We start from the raw sequence: 19,319 nt of genomic DNA on the forward strand, positions 1-19,319 counted from the left end.
CTCAGCTACTGGTAAGCAATAAATAGTTATTTATCAGGACATCAAAATCTTCCAGAGAACTTCTTTCAAGTCTTTACAGTCTCTGGAGCAAAGCAGTCCAAAAGTCCAAGAACATCCTGTGCTTTGAAGATCTTGACACAGACAACACATTTGCTTTGCAATGTTATCATCTGTTGTTTCTGTGTGGCAAATTTAGGCAAGTATCTTCAAAAGGTATTTGTAATCTCAGTGACAATTTCTTGTGAGAAAAGAAAAAAGAACTCTTACCATGTTTTTTATGGTCACCTTAACCACAGTCTATGCCAGGAATGTGAAGCAGCAGCTAAAGAGCGTTGGGTATTTCACACAGGAAGAGTGCAGGGGTGGGATGCTGGCACAGATCCCCACGCCCAGGGAATGGTGTCTGTGCAGAGAGCCTGGAAGACTGTGAGGCTGAGAGTGCTCAGTTGAGCAGTGAACAATGCTGGTGCCTGTGCTGGGAGGGGATTCCTCACCTAACCCTCTCTCAGAAGGAGAGCTGGTATCCCAGGTAGAACACACACACAGCTCATTAGTTGCTTAGGCTCACACCCCTAAGAAACCAGGCTAAAAATATTTATCATGGGACCACCTGTGGCAGCTGCAATGTCATTTATTATTCAAGGTCTATCAAGCTAGATGGGGTGAAGGGACAAATGCTGTGGGCATCCTCAGCACTGACAGACTGTTCATCAGTTATGAATTTATATGTCTCCTACAGGGTCTGCCATCAGCTGAGCTCCTGGTTAAGTGGGTCAGGCAAGGAAGTACATTCCCTAAAGGAATTGCAGTCTCCTATACCTCAAAAACTTCAATCACAGAGGAAATATCCTATTTTGATGTGGTTCAAGAAGGTGGCAGGGAGAAAAGTATAAACTTTATAGCAAGACCAGCTTGACTCAGAAGAGGCACTGTGTGCTACATATTCAAGATTCTGGGGTGAAAAAACCCTAGAGAACAGCAAAGAAACATTCTCAGTCTACATGTAGAAATTGTTAGAAGTGTATAGAGTGAGACATTCTGATAATCTTTGTATTATTTGAAGAATGATTCTTTTTATAATGCCTTTATTTCTGCAACAATGCTACTGTTCCAATAGCTCTGTCAGAGCTTCTGAGTGATGAGTTAACCCTGCTGCTGCCCTGAGAAAAGTGGAAGCTGCAGAGCAGAAGCAAAGAGGGTGGATAGACCTTTTCAAGCTGGAGAAACCATCAGCTTAGTAGAGAGGAAGTGACTGAAAAAAGAGGGTAAGAGAGACCTAATAACAATTCCCTGAGGAAAACTGCTGGTCAGAACAATTAGCTATGACTCCAGAAAAAGCCACAACTGAACAGAGAACAGAGGATTTCTTTTAATTTGGTATCCAGGCGCACTTTGAATGAAAACTAAAAGAATATTTTCCCTTTCTAAGCAGATCCTTAAAAAAAGGTGGCCAGCGCTGCCTCCCAGCTCCAGCTCTTCACTCTTCATTATGGCACCTTATGGGATAACTGGGACAGCAAGTATGTTGCAGTCATTATGCCAGTCACAGCTATGGTCTGCAAATGTGACTGCATGGAATATCTGGCTTCTAACACAGGCTGTGAAGGGATGTCCCTTTTTACCACGGCCAGGGAGGAGCTGACAGGCTCACTAGAGACTTCAAAAAACCTCAGCCTTTCAGTTAGCAAGGAGCTCCGTGCTGTCATGTACTCATTTTTCACAAGGGGAATGCCATGCAATATTGCACAGAGCAGTTATAAGGCATTAGATGCCATCTCATTTATGAAAAAAAAACAAAAAAACGCTTTTCTCTGCTGCAGTTAACCAGTGATCAGCTATGCACAATACATGCTTGATCATGTCTCAGTGGAAAGTCTTTGTTTTTTCATTTTGATGTGATATATATTTAGCTTGTGGGAGGCCAGGCCAGTTAACAGCGTAATGTACTTTAAAAAGGAATGTGATTACTAGTAACTATTTTTCTCCATTAAAATCAGCAGAGAAGTTTACTTAATTCTTCATCCTTTAATCAAAGCAGTAAAGAATTTCAGCAATTTGTAAATCTAGCCATATAGAGTTACAATATAAGGCAAATTCACAATAGTGCCATTTTTCTTTGAAACTGCTTTATCTCAGTGAAAGATATTTAAGCAAACCCGTCACAACACACAATGCTGTACAATTGACTGATGTTCCTGCTAGAAATTCTTGCCACAGGTCTTGCAGCAGAGGGTAAGGGCAGAACACAATCGTGTTGAAAAGCTGGTGCTGGTGGTTTTAAAAATCACTGCTCTTTTTTTAAAACCCCAACTTGAGTCTTTACTAGGCTGTACCATGAGACACATACATGCTGTGTTACATTAAAATGTTTAATTAGAAATATGAGTTATGCTTTGCATAGTAACAAGAAGCCATCATAAAATAATGTATACTCTGATAGTCTCAGACTATCACAGCAGTCATGCATAAGTTCAAATCCTTTTCAGTGAGACATTGATTAATTCATTCTTTGATGAATCTAGGCCTAGGCATTCAGCAGCTTCTTCCCTTTCTCAGCATGGGTTTGGTTATGTGAAGCCAGAAATGGCCTTTGTATGTTTAGACTTTGAGAGCACATTCAGCTGGAATCCTGCCTCACACCTAGGGCTAGACCTCTGCAATAATGCAACTCTGCTTGTTCCAGCTCTGAACAAAGACAAGCAGGGCTATGGAGTTATGTTACTCACTACAAGTTGAGGAATCAGCTTTCCATGTGGCTTTATCCTCCCACCCCATTTCCCACAGGAATAACACAATGTGAGTTAAGCTTGTGCCTTTGCCATTATCTTGCTTTAGTGGCTCAGTTCCAACACACAGCCATGTACCACCTCATTATTTATATCCTGCTAGCATCTTATTTAGTACCTCAGCTTCCATCATAAATGTACTGGGATAACTGGATAAGAGACTCATTATAATTGCAGCTTCTCTGCAGGGGTCAGCACCTCCTCCCCATGAATATGATAAGCTCCAAGTGCCACCTCACCTGCAAATGGTGTTTTTCCCTGAAGACACACTTTGCACAGGCTACAAGCTGCTATTGAATTTCTGAAGTGATATTTTAATAACTTAATTTATGATTTAACAGCTTTCTTTTGTGTGCTTTGTTGTATAATTAATCCATGTGATGGGAACTCATTAGACTTGGGGATCTGAGATACATCTGGACATGCAGGGGCTGTAAACAGCCATAAAACCTGTGTTAGGGCCTATTTAAGGTGGGCAAATGCAGAGTTGTGTGTGGAAAAAATAAATTATTTTATCCCTGGGGGTAATGAGAAACTATTTTTTGATAGTTGGATGTGTCTTTCAATCATATCTGAAGTTTGTTATTATAGTAGTAAAAGCAACAAATTTTTGTCCACTGACATTAAGGTGGAATCCTTGCCTTCCTGGGCTGAGAAGATCTGGCCCAACACCTCCAAACACCATCTTGCAAGCATGTGTGCATGCCCAGGAGCTGTGGGCACCTCCACCTCCTGAAAATATACCTCAAGCAGATACTACAGACACTTTGAGTCTGACATTGAACAATCCACCATGAGATTTTGTCTTTTGCTTGCTTAGTGCTGTGCTGCTGTGTTTATCACATGGAAGAGATGAGACCTGTCACTGCCATCCTGAATTGCTGCAAGAACTGAAGCCTTGGTGTCCCACTTCTCCAGAGAAGACTGTAACTTCAAGACTTCCACGAGGTTTCTTGTTTCCTGCTGGTAGTGCTATTCTGCTTTGATATGAACCAGAGAGTGCAAATGTGTCTGGCCCTAAGCACTGGTTAGAGCATTTGCTCAAGTTTAATGTCCAAGACCACGCTCTGGATTAGGCAGAGCAGAGGTTTGAAATCTCTTTCCAGGAAAACACAGCTGAGTGAGCTGCCCATTTACCTGTAAACATGGGTGTGGGTATCTCATTTCTTCAGTTTGCAGTGAGAGCTGCAGAACCCAGCTCCAGGGGACAGGTAGTAGCATGGCTAAGTGTGCACACCAGTCTGCCCCACAACTGAATATTTCCCTCTTCTGCACATCCCTTCAAGGGTGCAGTGTTTTCTTGACAAGCTGAGGAACAAAAGCATGGAAAACACAAAGACAAAACAACAGCATGAAGGGAGTAACACCTGTGGGCATCAGGAATATGTTCCTCACTGTGTGCAGTGCTGAGCTTCCCAGCAGAGCATCTTTTCCCCACTGGACATGAGCAACAGCTCTAATGAAAGCTTTGCAAAGGAGAGTGCTGCCAGCTGCAGCTGGGAGCTGGATCATTTGTGTGCAGAGACCTGTTTTCCACAGACAGGATTTACATAAGCACTGCACACAGTGTTTCTGTGCTGTCAGGGTGCCTCGATCCTTTTCTCTCTCGAGGCTTGTCTTCCTCTGTACAATTTTTGTGATGAGCCAGGTACACTTGTGTACCTGTTTTGCTCAATTAAACCTTTTTCATGGATGTGTCATCTATTTCATGGTCCAGAACATACTCGTTTCATTTCCTGTGCCCTCTGGTGATTGAGTTAATTAATATTTTGTAAACACCTTGAGATCTCAACTACTGTACAAAGTGCAGGGCTTGTCCCAGAATGATTCTTCTGAATAGGACAGGAAGGAAGAAGCTCAGGAGAAAGGAAAACTTAGAGAACATCGACATTTATATGGTCCTCAATTCTTAACAGTCCCAGTCCATTTCTGCTGACTGATTAAATAAAAGGAACATATTCTGGTTTTGACACAGGGACTGACCACAATTCTCAGTGACCTGGGGTAAGACAAATGTGCCTCACTGATCATTTGACATAGGTTTTTAGCAAGCTGCAGACCCTTCCAACAAGATCTGCCAGATCTTCCTGACCAAAGGGTGCTTGGAGTTCTTCATTTCCACTGGACTTTGGATCTGGTCTTTGGGAGAGACCTATGTGGTGTCTGGCGCTGGCACACAGCCAGCAGCGTGTTGTGGCTGACAGGGGCAGTCACTTGCCCAGAAGAGGCCAGGAACTCATTGCTCAGCAATGGTGGTGATGTGCCACTGGCATCCAAGAAGGGAGCACCTGCAGAGGGACCCCAAAAAGGGCTGGAGGAGAAGGTCAAGAGGGGCTGCAGGCCCAGAGCAAAGGTCCACCTCAGGCAGCACCTCAGCTGGAGCAGAGACACTCCTGTAGCCCAGGGAAGGGCCTGTGCCAGGACAGGGAGAAGGGGAATGAGGGAGGAGCGGCCAGGAGGGGCTTGGAGGAACCCACCACAGACCATCTCCACCCCTATGCCCCTTAGTGTCATGGGGAAAAGGGAGGAAAGGCTTGTTTATTTCTTACCATTCAAACCTATTTTAATTGACAATATATGTAATTTTCCCCATTATATGTCTGGTTTGCCTGTGACAGTCATGGGTCACTGATGTCCCTGTCTTAATCACAACCCACGAGTTTTTCCATCTTCTCTTGCTCAGTAAGAGTGAGAGAGCAACTGGAGGGTTGGGGCCCTTGGCACAGGGAGGACCCAGCTGTGAAATGTCAGGCTGCAGGTGCTCCTGGGGCTCCTCTTCTGCAGGTCTGTGCTGATGAAGCACCTCTGTGGCCAAGGGAAGGAGCTGCAGCAGGAGGTCAGCTTGCTGTGGAGACACACAGATGAAGAAAAGGAGGCTGACTGGATGCTGTCCTGGATACAAGGGGAGCCCGACCCTCCAGCTGAAGGAGGACAGGCAGTCTCTCCTTATTGATTGTAAAACAGAGAATTCTGTGTGCAAGAAGCCAAGTAAATGCGTCATGGATGATCAAGGGGTCCTTGACAAAACTCAAATACAAAAAGCCTTCACCACATAAGTGGTGAAAGTCTGCCTTGAGAAGGCCTCAATCTCCATAATTGGAGTTACGAAATGTAGGACTGGATTCAGCCCTGAGGAACCTGCATGTGTCTTGAGCAAATGGGTAGACTAGAGGAACTAGAGGATCTCCAGAGGTCCCTTCCACTGCTATGGATTTGCCATGATTATGCAAGTCTGCTGTTCCCTGTCCCCTTCCTTTCCCCTCTAGCCCTTGGGCACCTTGCCCTTGGCCACAGGCACTGCCTCCTGCCACAAAGTAGAGCTCTTTGGAAAAAAGCACAAAGCAATCACTCTCAAATTGAAACTTGGGCATCTTCCTTTGCAGTGACAATGGAGGTGTTAGTGGTGGGCAGTAGGATTTTATACAAGATCCTAGAGACCTGAGCAGAATTTCAGGACAGATGAAGGCTGAAAACTGATTTCCTCTTCTGCCTAGGGATGATGGGGATTAAAACTTCCCATCACTTCCAGATTTTTGTGGGGTGAGGACTTTCATGAGTGTTGTACTGGAAGTGATCCACAGTGTACTGAAGAGGGAACTGAAGAGAAAGCTCTCTGTGTAAGTCCAGTGGTCCAGAGCAACCAGCCAGGAGTGCAGAGACCTCATCACAATCCATGTCCCTCTACATGCATTTTATATTACCCAATTTCTAGCTCAGATGCATTCTGACATAAAAGGGCAATGCAAATGTCCTTTTCAAGATGTTTCTTTTTTAATATCTGATGTCACATACATTCTGGAAGCAGCCACAGTGAAGGAGACCCAGCAAGCAGGATCTCTCTCCCTATGGGCACAAGCTGTGAGAACTCCCTGACTGCTTTGGTTTATGTACCTGGAGAAACTTCAGGGTAAGAAAAAAGGCCCAGAACCTCAAGAAAACACTATGGTGACTAAATAAACACACATGCACAAAAAAAGCCAGGTCAAACTATGAAACTTCAGAGTTCAGTGGCCTCCAGTGCTAGGTGATAACTGAGCAGGGATTTTCACAAATTGATCCAGTCATCCAAATCACATTTCTGGTTCTTCATGTTTTTGAATCTAGTATCAGACACCTGAAAATTCAGGCACTCTTGTAGTCACATAGAGCACAGCTGGGTGCCTCACACATCTTGTTCAAAGTCACCTAAGTCCATACCAGAGCTACAAATTCAATGTTATGGTAGATTCACACCTGCAGCCTTGAGCCTTGAAAGCTGCTGTCTCTGATATAAAAATTTGTCTCACTTTCTCACACCTAGAAGACAGCTGTCACAGACAGCTGCCACCCACAGAAAAGCTAAATCTCCACCAATATTTTCAGCAGAAGTCTCATCTTGTTACAGCTAGATTTCCTCAGGATGGTTTCACTCAAAATCTTGCTGGAGCTGACTCAGTCCTTTTGTGTGAGATCCAAATAGCTCCTTGTGGTCAGGATCTTGAGGACAAGTACAGTTTGTTGGTTGTTTTTCATTATTTGTCATTCATATATTATAATTTATCATTTTTGCCATTGTGAATATGCATCCAGTGGAAGGCTTTAATGAATTAAGAATGGTTACCCTATGGGTGTAATATTTCACCATAACACACAACCCTGGGCACCTTGATTAAGAAATGGCCTAAGCCTGGTATGGGTAGAACAATAATCACACACCAGCCATGGAGCTGCCACAAGACAAACCACACAAACTGAACAGTTGTACAGATTTCCCCAAAAACTCCCTGTGAGTTCTGTTCTCTCATTTCTCCCTCTAGCAGACACTACATCTGTTCCTTTAGCGGTTGCTGGCAGACAAGACAAGCCCCAGTGCCAGCTAATACTATATGATCTGCTGCTGAATTAATTTTCCACTTAAAAATTAAATTATGGGCCAGATCCTCATTGGATTTAATACAGCTGACACCTATTAGGCATCTGATGGCCTGGTCTTGTATAGAGATTATTCTTCCTCTCTCTTTCTAGCAAGAACACAACCAAAGGGTTAGATTTTGATCTGATGTGTGAAGGCAGTGAAAATATTGATTGTTTTGTGTCTAATGCATCCATCATGAGAAATAACAACTTTTTCCAAAAAGCTGGAGAAAAACATGCCATTCAAAAAAACAAAGAAAAGAAAAGAAGGTTGTAAAAGATACTATAAATCTTTTATTTCTTTTGAGTTACTATGCAATGCCCTTCATTTTGAAGGAAATGGTACAATCAATGATGTGTACTTCTTTCTCAGGAAAAGAAGATATTAGCACTAACAATTCAACATTTACTGACAAAAGACAGCTTACAGAAAATGCTCATGGTGGACAAAAAATCATATTTGTGATTACACTTCTTATTGTGGATGATTTCATGAAGTGTTACAATGTCAGGAATTTCAAGTGTGCATTTAAAGAAAGCTTCTAATCCAGTATTAATGCAAAGGAATTTAAACCATCTAAACCACTGGTGTTCAAAATCACCCTGATTTCTTCCTATTCACAGTTAAAGAAAAAGCCTAATCTGAAAGTCTAAGCCCATGATACAATACTCCTGGCCTTACCACTGCACACCAGTTTTTAAGAGTAGTCAAGCACACTCAATTAACAGTAGATTTCTTACAAATAGAAACTGCTGTTGGAAACAATGTATTTCCTACCTCTACTTAGTTACTAGTCTCTGATCTCTTATACAAAATTAAAATTTTGCTTTCAAAAAATATTTGTTCCTACATGGCTGTTAGCTTTATGGTTGGTGCTGTTAATTGTCAGAAAAGCACAGGTGGGAAACCACTCGATAACACACTTCACATACCCAAGGACAGACCTTTGGTAAAACTTAACCAAAGGAGAAGAGAAAAACACCATTATATTCAAAATCTGAAACAGATTAATCCTACAATATCACATATTATAGTACTGAGTGGAATAGTGAAATCAAATGAACAAAAGGAGTTTGCCTATGGTTTCACTTATACAAAACAATTTAAAGTTTACTTCCATAGTCTATGGTCCTTCAGTCTGAAGAACATATTTTTCCAAGTAAGAAAATACAGTTTTTGAAGTAGCTTTTGGGAATTTTCCCTGCCTACTCTGCAGCTGCCTACCACATTGGCCAGAGGAGTTCTAGAGTTGCTGTAATCAATACCTTGCATTCACACGGAATCAGGGATAACAAAATAGTCTTCAGTTTATGCCTTTGTTCACTGCCATGGAAGGTGAATGTCTAAATTATGTTTTTAAAATTACTCAATCAACGGATAATTGTAGGTTTCACTACAACGCCTTTTCCAAGGCATTATTTGCATCAAACACACCAATACTCCAGGGAAATAAGGCTGCTCATCTACATTTCCTAGCTGGAGCTACATTTACACATCTGGGGCTCAGCCTTGCCAGCCTTCACATGTGCATATTGACATTCACAGCAGTAGATATGCCCAAATGAGTAAATTCATATAGATTAAGTGTTTGCACAATCAAAGGGCTTCTAAAACAAATTATATTAACTTTAAATGTTAAAAATGCAAGAAAAAGTTCAAGCATGACAAGATAAAGATTCCAGAGAAGTCTGCAGCAGATCACCAGCTTAGCTTACAACTGCTGTGTAACACACCTCTCACCAAATCAGTGCAGCTCTGGGATTTCCAGGGGAAACTGAGGCCAAAGTTTGGGCTGGGTTCCACGAGCTCTGTTTGGACAAGAGGCCCTTTGAGAAACAGTTTTCACTGCACTACTTGTTCTCCCCTGTTGATTATGCAACCTCAGATCCTCCACGCTCCCACCAGAGACATCACATTGAAATTCCAGACCCTCATTCATAAAGAAATGCAAATATAAACTTAATTTCAAGCACAAGAATAGGCTTACTGATTCTCAAGTGGCCTCAGGTAGGTAAGGTCTACTCAAAACTTTAAACTCAATATAGGCTTAAGACCTTTGCTGAAGCACAAGCTCTGCTGAAGGATCACACCTGCATTTCTCTACACTAAAGCAGATGCAGAGAAGAGCACTTTATCTATTCCTTCCCCCTCTCTTTTGTGATCTATGTAAAAGTCCTGAAGTAGACACATACACATGTGTCAGTTTTCCTGGGAGACTTTTTTTTTTTAAATCAAGCTCCAGAAACCCCAGCTTACTCTGCAGACAGTAACTGAACAAAATACAGCAAAGACAAGAAATCAAACAGTTGAGATGTGCTTCTCAATGAATGAGCAATTTCTGTTCTCACATCCAGGTCATTACAGGTCCATGGCTTTAAAACCAGACTGCTTAGAAATGTGTGCAGTGGTGTTTAGTAGCACCTATTAAATAACATTGCCTAATCAACAGGTAGAGGAAAAGGACCTGCCTGTTAAAGATTCAACAGTTGCATCTTTATCTGTTGGAATAAGAAATCCCTGTATGGAGGTAGCCCTCTTTCAGACAAAATTAAAAAGATGCAAAGCTTTCCACCTACTTTCTACTTTTACACATAATGGAATATCAGGGGACAATAAATTCCCAAACATAGCTTGCAGGGAAATTTTAAGATTCCAAATATCAAACACCTGTATCCCAGGTGTCAGAGGAGCACAGAGGTTTTATAACACAGCAGAATGCATGCCAAACTCTGCTCTGAGGCAAGCTCCCCCTTCACTCTCTGTCCTAGCAAAGCACTGCAAGCTCTGGAATTCTTTGCTAAGGCCTTGTGCCTGTGGGGGAATTTATCCCAAAAGGCATGACCGGTACAGAGAAGCACCAAGACTAGCACAAGACAAGATTTCAGTTGGTCAAAGAAGCTTTGCTCTCCATTCCCAAGCAGATTTGGTCCTTTTTTTAATTAAAACAAAAGAAAAAAAGAATAGAAAACAAAGCCAGACTATTCAGGATATCTCAGAAGGAGAGAAATGGCTAAGTGTCCTAGTTCTGATGTTTCAGACACAAGGGAAAAATATTTTCACAACTAGTTTACTGTTTAGTACCCTGTAGATACATAGTATTTGACATTTATAGGAGTTTCTATACTTTATGACCTAGAATATACTTTAGATCATGAATGAAAAATAAACCCATTCAGAGGACTGGAAAATAACGTGCATTAACAATTTACTTTCAAATGCAAGGTTATGAAGGGTTTTTTTAAACTTCCAAAAATATCTCTAGGAAAATATTATTTTACATAGCTATATTACACAGTGAAATAAACTTTGTTATGTACAAGGTTTCAGTATGAAAGAAACCACAGCTAGACATTTGCTCATGGTCTAGATAATCTGTTGTCTCATACAAGTCAGAAGTACAACAGAGAGACTCTGCTTCACTCTTTTTCAGACCGTCTTAGTGAACATTTCAGCTTTTAGTAGTTACTAGTAGTTGTATAAAACCTGTGTGCAGACATCCACATATTAACCCTATCACAGTTAGATATGGGTAGATCTACTTTCAAAACAAGGTTAGACATCTGCTCAACAACCACAGTAACCTGAGTATAACTCAATTGCATATTGGTGAAAAAAACAACACTGAGTGTAGGCACCCGAGCTATAGCACTCTAATGGAGCTTGGTGTTAAACTCTCCCCTGGATTTGGGTGTTTCATGGGCCAAATCCTAGCTTGTATATTTTGGGCAGAAAACATGACACCGCAATCCACTTGGCTCAAATTGGCAAAGTTGCTTCATATAAACTAATCAAAAGCTTGTATCTACCTATTCTTAAACAACAAACTTTGCTCCTGTCACAGGGGCGGAAAGGACATGGAGTACTTTGCTATTTGTGGTATAACTGTAAACAACTTCAGGGAAGACCATATTAGTTTTGCTTCAAGTTTACATCACACTGTTAGTCTCCATTATTTAAGTGTACTGAAGCTTATCTTCAAGCTCACATGATCATATTGGGTTTTAAGGGGAAGGAATTTTGAATTAGAAATTGCCCCCAAATTCAGTACTTGTTTACACACCCCAGATCCTAGGACAAAGATCTGACAGTGCTGCCTGTGGGGGAGATCAGTTCACAGCTGAATAAAAGTTCAGGGAATATTCAGGGCAAGCAGCACTGCACTCCCCCTTCCTGAGGGACTTGCACAACTTTGGAGGCATGTCCTCTCTTCTAATGCTATAGCTCAGCTGCATACCAGAGAAATTAGCAAAAAAACCAGGAAACGTGAGATCCCTAATGAAGAGGAAACTGCTTTGGAACACCCAAACCCCCCTCCCTGTAATGTCTCCCAGCCTGTGCTCCCTTCCATCACCTTCCATCACAGCCGTGTTCACTGAGGTGCAGAACCTGTGGCACGCTCACAGCCAGAAGCGCCCAGCCAAGAGGTCACCTCTTTGGGGACAGCTTACTCAAGACATACTCTTACACATAAGCAACCTGCTTCTACTGCCTCTGTGTGTATCACAGGCAGAATCAGGAGCTCTGCCATTTGCATTAGAAGTCAAGGCAGCCTGTAACGAGCCCTGACCACAGCTCAGCTCACATCTGCCTGTAGGAGTCCTAACACACACCGGTGTGCAGAGTGTAACTGGGGTGGCAAACTTCCTTCCCTGTGACTTGCCAGCAATAAATACATCTTCTATCCCCAAAGCCACACGCTGATGGCAAAGGAGAAGGTCCCCTAGCTCACCTGCAACAAAGTAGCAATTAAGAAGGCACCAGGCACATCAAACCCATTTCATTAAAATCAGTGGAGATTTCTGCCTTACACCTTCTGGGGAACTGGTTACCGAACCCACGAAGCCTCGAACCAGGCGAGAAGCAGCTCCTTGCAATACCAACAGAAGCCACAGCTGAAGAGAGACAGTAGCAGAGAAGGGAAAACAACATCCTCATGCTCAGAGCTACATGGTCATGTCCTGGAAGTTGTTGGCTACTTCCTAATGATATTAAATACTATTAACTTGTAATGATAAGTAGACGTCAAAGGCATTTAGCATCTTGTAGGGTCAGGCCTACTGGCAGATGGTTGAGGAAAAGGCTATGTGCGAACACGGCAGAGAAAAGAAGGGGAAGAAGTGAGAGAGGAGAGGGGTAGAATTGCCCTGAGTTTTATTCTCTACAAATAAGTCAGGGGTTTTATCATCAAGCACTGAAGGAGTTAAGCACTAAAGCACAGACACTTAATCAGCTTTCCCCCTTCCTTTCACATGTGATTGGAATGAAGCTGCACCGAAGCAGCCCAAAGGGCTTATAACAGCTCAATTTCGCAGCCTTCAGTTTTAATCCCCATCACCCAGGCTAAGCAGAATGGTGGTGCTGAGGCTGCTACTCCACAGCAGTCTGAGAACCTGGATGATGATGGTCTTCCTCCTCCTCTTCGTCCTCCTCTGCAGCCTGCAGGTGGCTGGAGAGCTCCTGGATCACAGCAGCCCTACCAATCTGGTCATTTCTCCTCTTCTCCATGATCAGATCCTCCAGGCTCTGAAACTCCAGCGTGTGGCTGCGCTTGTCACCCAGCCGGATCTGCAATCGGTAGGGCTGCTTGCCTATGCGCAGCTCCCCGCCGATTTTAAACTCTCGCTTGCCGTATCGGCACCAGGCAGCAAAACACTCAGAGTTTCTCCAGCTCAAGTCCCGATCCTTGCAACCCACCTGCTCCAGGGCATTGCGCACCACCGCGGCCGGGCTGAGGGGTTTGTAGCGGTACAGCTGGTTGGCAATGCGGCCCCGTCTGCCCTGGCTGGCATCGGTGAGGAAGCTGTTCACCACCTCCAGCCGATGCAGGTGCACAACTTGAAAATCCCCGACATAAACCACCCAGTGCGGGTACTGGGCTTGGCACACAAACTCCACCAGGTCACCTGGCTTACACCTATTCAACAGGTTCTCCGGGGTGTAGGTGCTCAGATGCCCCCCACCTCCTTCATCACCCTCCTCTAGCTGCGTGTCCTCCTCTGAGAAGCTCTTCTGGTAAATACACTCATCCCGGTAATAGACTGAGCACTCCACCTCGTGCAGCTGGGGATCGTAGGGCTGCAGGGCAGGGTTCTCACCCCCCAGGTCATGCACGGAATCCTGCTGCTGCTCCAGCTCATCATCGTCATTCGAAAAGATGTAGGAGACCCCGATCCTGGGCCCTTCATCTCTGTCCATACCTGTCGGGTCGGCCGTGGGAACTTCCTTGTAGTTGAGATGGGTCAGCTTCTCCACCTGGTTCCCCATGCCCGCTGCAACGACAGACACACGGCGGGGCCATGAGGGTGAGCGGCTCCCAGCGAAGCAGCGCGGGCATAACTCGGCTCCCGGCTCTCCCCGCCCAGCGCAGTCTCCAGCAGCGCCCCGGAGCTGCGGGAGCCCGTCGGGGACGGGGGGAAGGGGGGACGCGACACTTCCCTACCTGTACGGAGGAAGGCGCGCCGGCACCACCACCTGTTAGGCGGCGGCGAGGAGAAGGAGAGAGGAGCGGGAGCCTCCGGGGAGCGGGCAGGCACCGAGCCACCTGTTAGAGAAGGGCTGCGAGCGCCTGGGGCGGTGGGGAGGTCCGAGCTGGGGCCGGCAGAGAGCGCACCCCCCCGCCGCCCAGGTGAGCCGCGCCGGGCCGCCGGCCAGGTGCGCCTCCCCCGCCCTCCCCCGGCACCGGGCGGCCGCGAACTTACCCCGCGGGGCCGGCGGCTGCGCGGCGCCGGGAGCGGCTCAGGGCGAGCGGGCGGCGGGGCGGCGGCGCGCCCGGATCATGGCCCCGGCCCGGCGCGGCTCCTGCTCCCCGCGCAGCGGCAGCGCCCGAGCGCCGCCGGCTCCGCGGCTCGGCATGAGCTCCGGAGAGGCACGGCCGAGGGGAGGGAGGGAGGCTGGATCCGCCGCGGACGCCCCGGCAAGCGCTCAGCCCCCAGCATTTAAAGAGGCAGCTCTTTTTCTTTTCTTTTTTTTTTTTTTTTTTTTTTTTTCCCTCCCTTCCTTCCCCCCCAGGCTTCCTCCCCCTCACCTCCCTCCGCCCCGCACCTTTTCCCTCTCTTCGCTCCTACATGCCAGGCGCTTCGCTCCCCGCCGAGGCTGGTGGCAGGCGGAGGTCGGGCGCGGGGCTGTCGGCGCGGCCGCTGCGCCGCTCTGCGCGGGCAGCGGGTGCGTGTGCAGCCCCAACTCGCACAGGCGCGGCGCCTTTAAGGGAGCGCTGCCACAGCAGCCCAGCCCGCCGCTGTCTGCGGGGGGAGCCTCCGCGACCGGAGTTTGCCCGGGACGGCGCCGGGAGGCGAAGCGGAGCCGCGCTGCGTGGCCGTGCGAGCGCCGCGGTGCCCGCGCAGGGGCGCGGAGCTGCCCCGGGGAGCGCCCGCCCCGCGCAGCCCCCGCGGGAGCGCCTGGAGCTGCCTCCCTGGGGCCGCGCACGCTGACGGGGAAGTTGTAAAGTGAGAACAATCAAAGCGCCCGGTTCTCCTGGGCTGACTTAGCGCCTTCGATTGCTCCATGCGCGGAGTGTGTAATTAGGTTTATTAATTTATTTTCTTTCCGATTCCGAGAGCTCAGTCTCTTTTTCAATATAGAAGATTATGATTCTTTCTCCCCTGGAAAGACATTATGAGATCTGGTGGGAATATTTTGCTTTCTGTGTTTTGGAGAACACAAAACAGTATTTTGCTTTTTCATTAATGCCTAGTTAGTGTTCTAGGTGGGTTTATTTTTCATACTATTTTAACATACGCTGGTAAATTCACGCTGTTAAAATAGACTACGGAGATAATTTATGTGATGTAGGAGTAATGTCTTTAATTTTGTCTCATTTATTCCCTTTGTCTGTTGTCTCCTAATTTATAAGCCCATCTGCAACTGCTGTTCTGAGTATCCACTAAATAGCGGCAAATGAAGGAACAATTGTAGGCTTACCAGGGCCCCGGGCACTGCCCGCAGGCCCAAAGAATATGGATTCCATCAGATTCTGCGTCTCTGTGGTGTCAAATATAGGCCTGCCCTTTGGGATGGGAAGAATTGCTCCATCTGGGACTGGGGAGATGAGCACTGCTTGGGATGGTGGGGCACTGTAAGCAATTGCAGCAGTGACTGCCAGATCAGGACCTTTTTGTTTTGGATTCAGCTGGTGGCTGTGCCTGCCCATGGGAGCATTTTGAAATGAACCTCCCAAACGCCCAGCCCTGACACACATGCACTTTGGTTTGCATCCCAGTGTGTTTTCAAACAGTGCACATGTTTCTCTCACATCCCACCAAACCAGATGTACTGTGCAGCAGGGTTGGATCAAAGCTAGTTGAGCAAATGTCCAAAATGTCAATGTAGATGTGATTTCTGGACATTGCATGTTTCCCTCTGCAGTTCCTCTCCTCTGTAGCTGTTGTTAGACAAAAGAGGGCCCTGCTTCATAGTCAGAGCATTGTGAAATTGCTTCACTAATTAAAGATGGGCATGTGTGAGAGTATCCTAAAAGGAGGAGCTAAACTGAACATAGAAGTGATTTTTTGATGTTCTCCCATTTCCACTGGAAGGTTTGTCTCAGCACTGTATCTTACTATCTCTGGACAAGTTACACTTTGTTAAAATGTTTGTCAGCCATGTGTTCAAGGCCGAGTTTCTTTCTGAATCTTCTTCAACGCACGGAAAGATGTGGCTGTGCACGAGTGGGAAGCCCAGGCAGTCACTTGTCTGTGCACATGCACAAAGATTTGCAGCTCTCTGTCATGTTTTCTCTTTTTCTTGATTGCTTCAATTCACCTAAGTGCTTAATTTTCTGCACCTTGTCTGCTGCTTTAATCTCTTTGATCTCCTTGAGTTTCCTTGCCAGGACTGTGCCATGGAATCCATATTGTCTGTTCAGTCACCTGCTTTCTAGAGTAAGAAACCATTGGTGAGTATTTTTGTATCATAAACCATATTCATAATGGCTTACTGCACATGTAGGTAAGGAATTGGATGGAAAATCCACAAAGAATTTATAGTGCCTATATATCACTTTGACTAGTGCCTAAAATTACGATGCTTAAAACTTCTTCATGCTTAACCTCTAAGCCTCAAAGCAGCTACACTCTGCAGGCAAATGGGTGGCAGGGTGGCTGGTGGCAGTGCATGCTGCCTCAGTGACTGTACTTTTGGAGAGAGAATTGGCCTCTTGTACAGTGTTTGAAGAAAAAAAAAAAAAAAGAGGACTTTGGTGCTTATCTGCTAAAGATAATGCAGGCTTTAGATATCAAGTGGAGGCAGGAAGGGTTGTGCAGTTCTAAGGAGCTGGGAGCCCAAACTGCAGCAGGGCAGAATTGAAGGCACACCTCCGACCTTGCTGTTGGCGGGTTTTCAGGTGAGTCCTTGCTCAGGGTGCTGGCATTTGTTGCCCAGTTTTGAGGTACTGAGCTTTGTGCACATGTTGCAGAGGGAATCCATGGATGCCACAGAGACAGCAGTGCTTGCACACATACTGAAGTCAGCAGGGAAGCCCACACTGTTAAATACTATACCTGCCTGGGGTCACTCCCAGTTTCCAGTCTTGTTCAGATTGCAGAAGTATTTATTCTTTGTAAATTCTGTTTTGGAGAGAAAGCTCTACCCCAGACAAAACACAGTTTTGCTTCTGGAGTGGGTTCATTCCAGCAGCTCCCTTACTGCATCCCCACAACGACTGCAAGGAAGCAAGGGTGAATCTACATGAGATTTGTCTTGCTCCTATCTACAAAAGCCCTCCAACATTTCCACAGCTGAATTTCACATCCATATGCTCTCAATCTATTGTTGAATGCAGCAACACATATCTACAGGTTCCTGACATAAAATTACCGTTCTGGTGGGTCTCAATATGGCTTGTATGGTACTTGATATGCCTGAAACTTAGCACCTTTTAAGGCAAAAATACCTGCCATGCTGGAGGGCTCTCTGGGAAGCCAAAGCTGCTTGGCCATATAGTCCATCGATATATGCATTGATGAGGGGATTGCAGCTCTTGGCTTAGAGACTGTGGGACATCTGTGGAGCAAGCGACTTCTATTAATCTGTGTAGCTGCTATGATCCAGGGGCCTTTGTAGTGCTAGTTGTGATTGCTTTAAACTTAAAGCTAATTTTGAGAATTAGATGTAACAGTTATTTTATTGTCCCCATGGTATGCCATGTTGCTCCAATTGCAACCTTACACATACTTTACATCTAGAGATTGAAAAGATGATGTCGATTTAAAATCACAATTAATCCTTAATTGGATATGAAGTGCTGTGATCACATTGTTATTAAAAGATATCCAGGATGAGAAAAAGAAGTCTTGCTATGTGTTTATTTTTTTTTTCTTAGCAGTGCTTCTGAATAAGACAAGGTTTAGTGTTGTATTCTGTAAGCACATTCTGTTTCACAGGTATTCAGCCAGCTGATGGCTATGACACCCTTGAATTATTTAATAGCTTCCATTTCTTTTTTTCAGTAGAGTTTTATGAGGACTGAGATAAACTATGCTCCATTTGGCATGTAAGCACTCTGCATCATAGACCTAGTGAACCAGAATGCTTAAAAACTGTGGTGGAATTAGGGGCACTGGAGAAATAAACCACTTCCTAGTGAAGTCCATGGAAGTTCTTCCATGGAGTTCTGTAGAAATCAATCATGCCCTTAATTGAGGGAAGTTGACTTGAGAGTCACTCGATGGATGTTGTCATTCCATGACAGCCATAGCTATGTCCTCCAAGGATATTTGGATTCAGAATTGTAGCATTGCTTTTGTGACCTCTTTGTCCTCCAGTGGAAGCTGCAATCCTGAGTCAGGCACCAAGGTCCTGTAAAGCCAGGAATTCCACCTAAAATGAGATTCATCAGACCTGGCATGCCAGCAGTAGCTGGTGGGGAATGGGACAGAGTTGGTGTCCTGACAGCTGTTGGAATATGGTGCTTCCTTTCACTTGTGTCACACTAATACTCTCCCAAGGTTAAGTGCTTTAATGAGGCTGGATTTTCTCACACACAAGAGGAAATGGTGCCATGTCAGTTAATAAAAAACATTAATATTTAAGATTGCTTCCTTGGGGTATGAAAGACCAAGGTTGAAGTCTCTTATCTCACTGAAGGAATTTGAACTGATATCTCCCAGGAGGGTACTGAAAGCCACCAGACTGTAAGCTCTTTTTGAGCAAGTCTTGCTTCCTCTATCCCACTGAAGCTGTTCAGCTTTGTATGGGCTCATTAAATACCCATTCAATCTGTCTGAAAGAAAAGAAAAGAATGACAACATCTCTTAAATCAGATGCAGGAAGGTGATGAGAGTGCTTTGAGGTCCTCTCTAATGAATATTCAGATGTCTTACAATGATGCAGTATCTTCATCAGGAGCCATTCAGACAGACCCACCAGAAAGATCTGAAAGTTTTGGTTTAGGACACAGTAATGAGAGAGTTTTTTTCATGTCTGCCCTGCAAGAGATTGGACCTCTGTGTCTCACATAACCTGCATGACTGGTGTAACTCAGATGCTATTAGATATCAGGTCCTCTTGGTTTCTGTTGTGTTAGAGCCCTGCCATACTATCTCTGCTGGGCCAGGCCTCATGAATGTAGAAGCGAGAGTCTGACATGAGTTTGGGCTTCTCTGGGAAATATGCTGGCACTACTCAGAGGTTCTGCATGTGTCTCC

General features: G+C 45.2%; 1 protein-coding gene and 1 long non-coding RNA gene across 5 annotated transcripts in view; one reads left to right on the forward strand and one right to left on the reverse strand.

Moving 5' to 3' along the window:
- Positions 1-1,870: 1,870 nt before the first annotated feature.
- On the reverse strand, positions 1,871-14,992 carry LRATD2 (LRAT domain containing 2). Of its 4 annotated transcripts, XM_058831326.1 has the most exons (3): positions 14,120-14,365; positions 13,071-13,949; positions 1,871-5,631 (listed from the first exon to the last, which is right to left on the reverse strand). In XM_058831326.1, the coding sequence occupies exons 2-3, from the start codon at positions 13,942-13,944 to the stop codon at positions 5,624-5,626; spliced, it is 882 nt and encodes a 293-aa protein (XP_058687309.1). In that variant the 5' UTR covers positions 13,945-13,949; positions 14,120-14,365; the 3' UTR covers positions 1,871-5,623. The 4 variants fall into 4 exon arrangements, with proteins under 4 accessions (XP_058687309.1, XP_058687306.1, XP_058687308.1 ...); XM_058831323.1 differs by lacking the exons at positions 1,871-5,631; positions 14,120-14,365 and adding an exon at positions 14,722-14,992 and having other exon boundaries at positions 7,951-13,949; XM_058831325.1 differs by lacking the exons at positions 1,871-5,631; positions 14,120-14,365 and adding an exon at positions 14,379-14,665 and having other exon boundaries at positions 7,951-13,949.
- A 715-nt stretch (positions 14,993-15,707) lies between these two features.
- LOC131575632 (uncharacterized) overlaps positions 15,708-19,319 on the forward strand; it is a 33,999-nt gene continuing 30,387 nt past the window's right edge. The window contains exon 1 of the long non-coding RNA XR_009276823.1: positions 15,708-16,570. This is a non-coding gene — a long non-coding RNA (uncharacterized LOC131575632). The remainder of the gene's footprint in view (positions 16,571-19,319) is intronic.

Source organism: Poecile atricapillus, chromosome 2 (assembly GCF_030490865.1).
Source record: "Poecile atricapillus isolate bPoeAtr1 chromosome 2, bPoeAtr1.hap1, whole genome shotgun sequence".
In the NCBI taxonomy this organism is placed as follows: Eukaryota; Metazoa; Chordata; class Aves; order Passeriformes; family Paridae; genus Poecile; species Poecile atricapillus.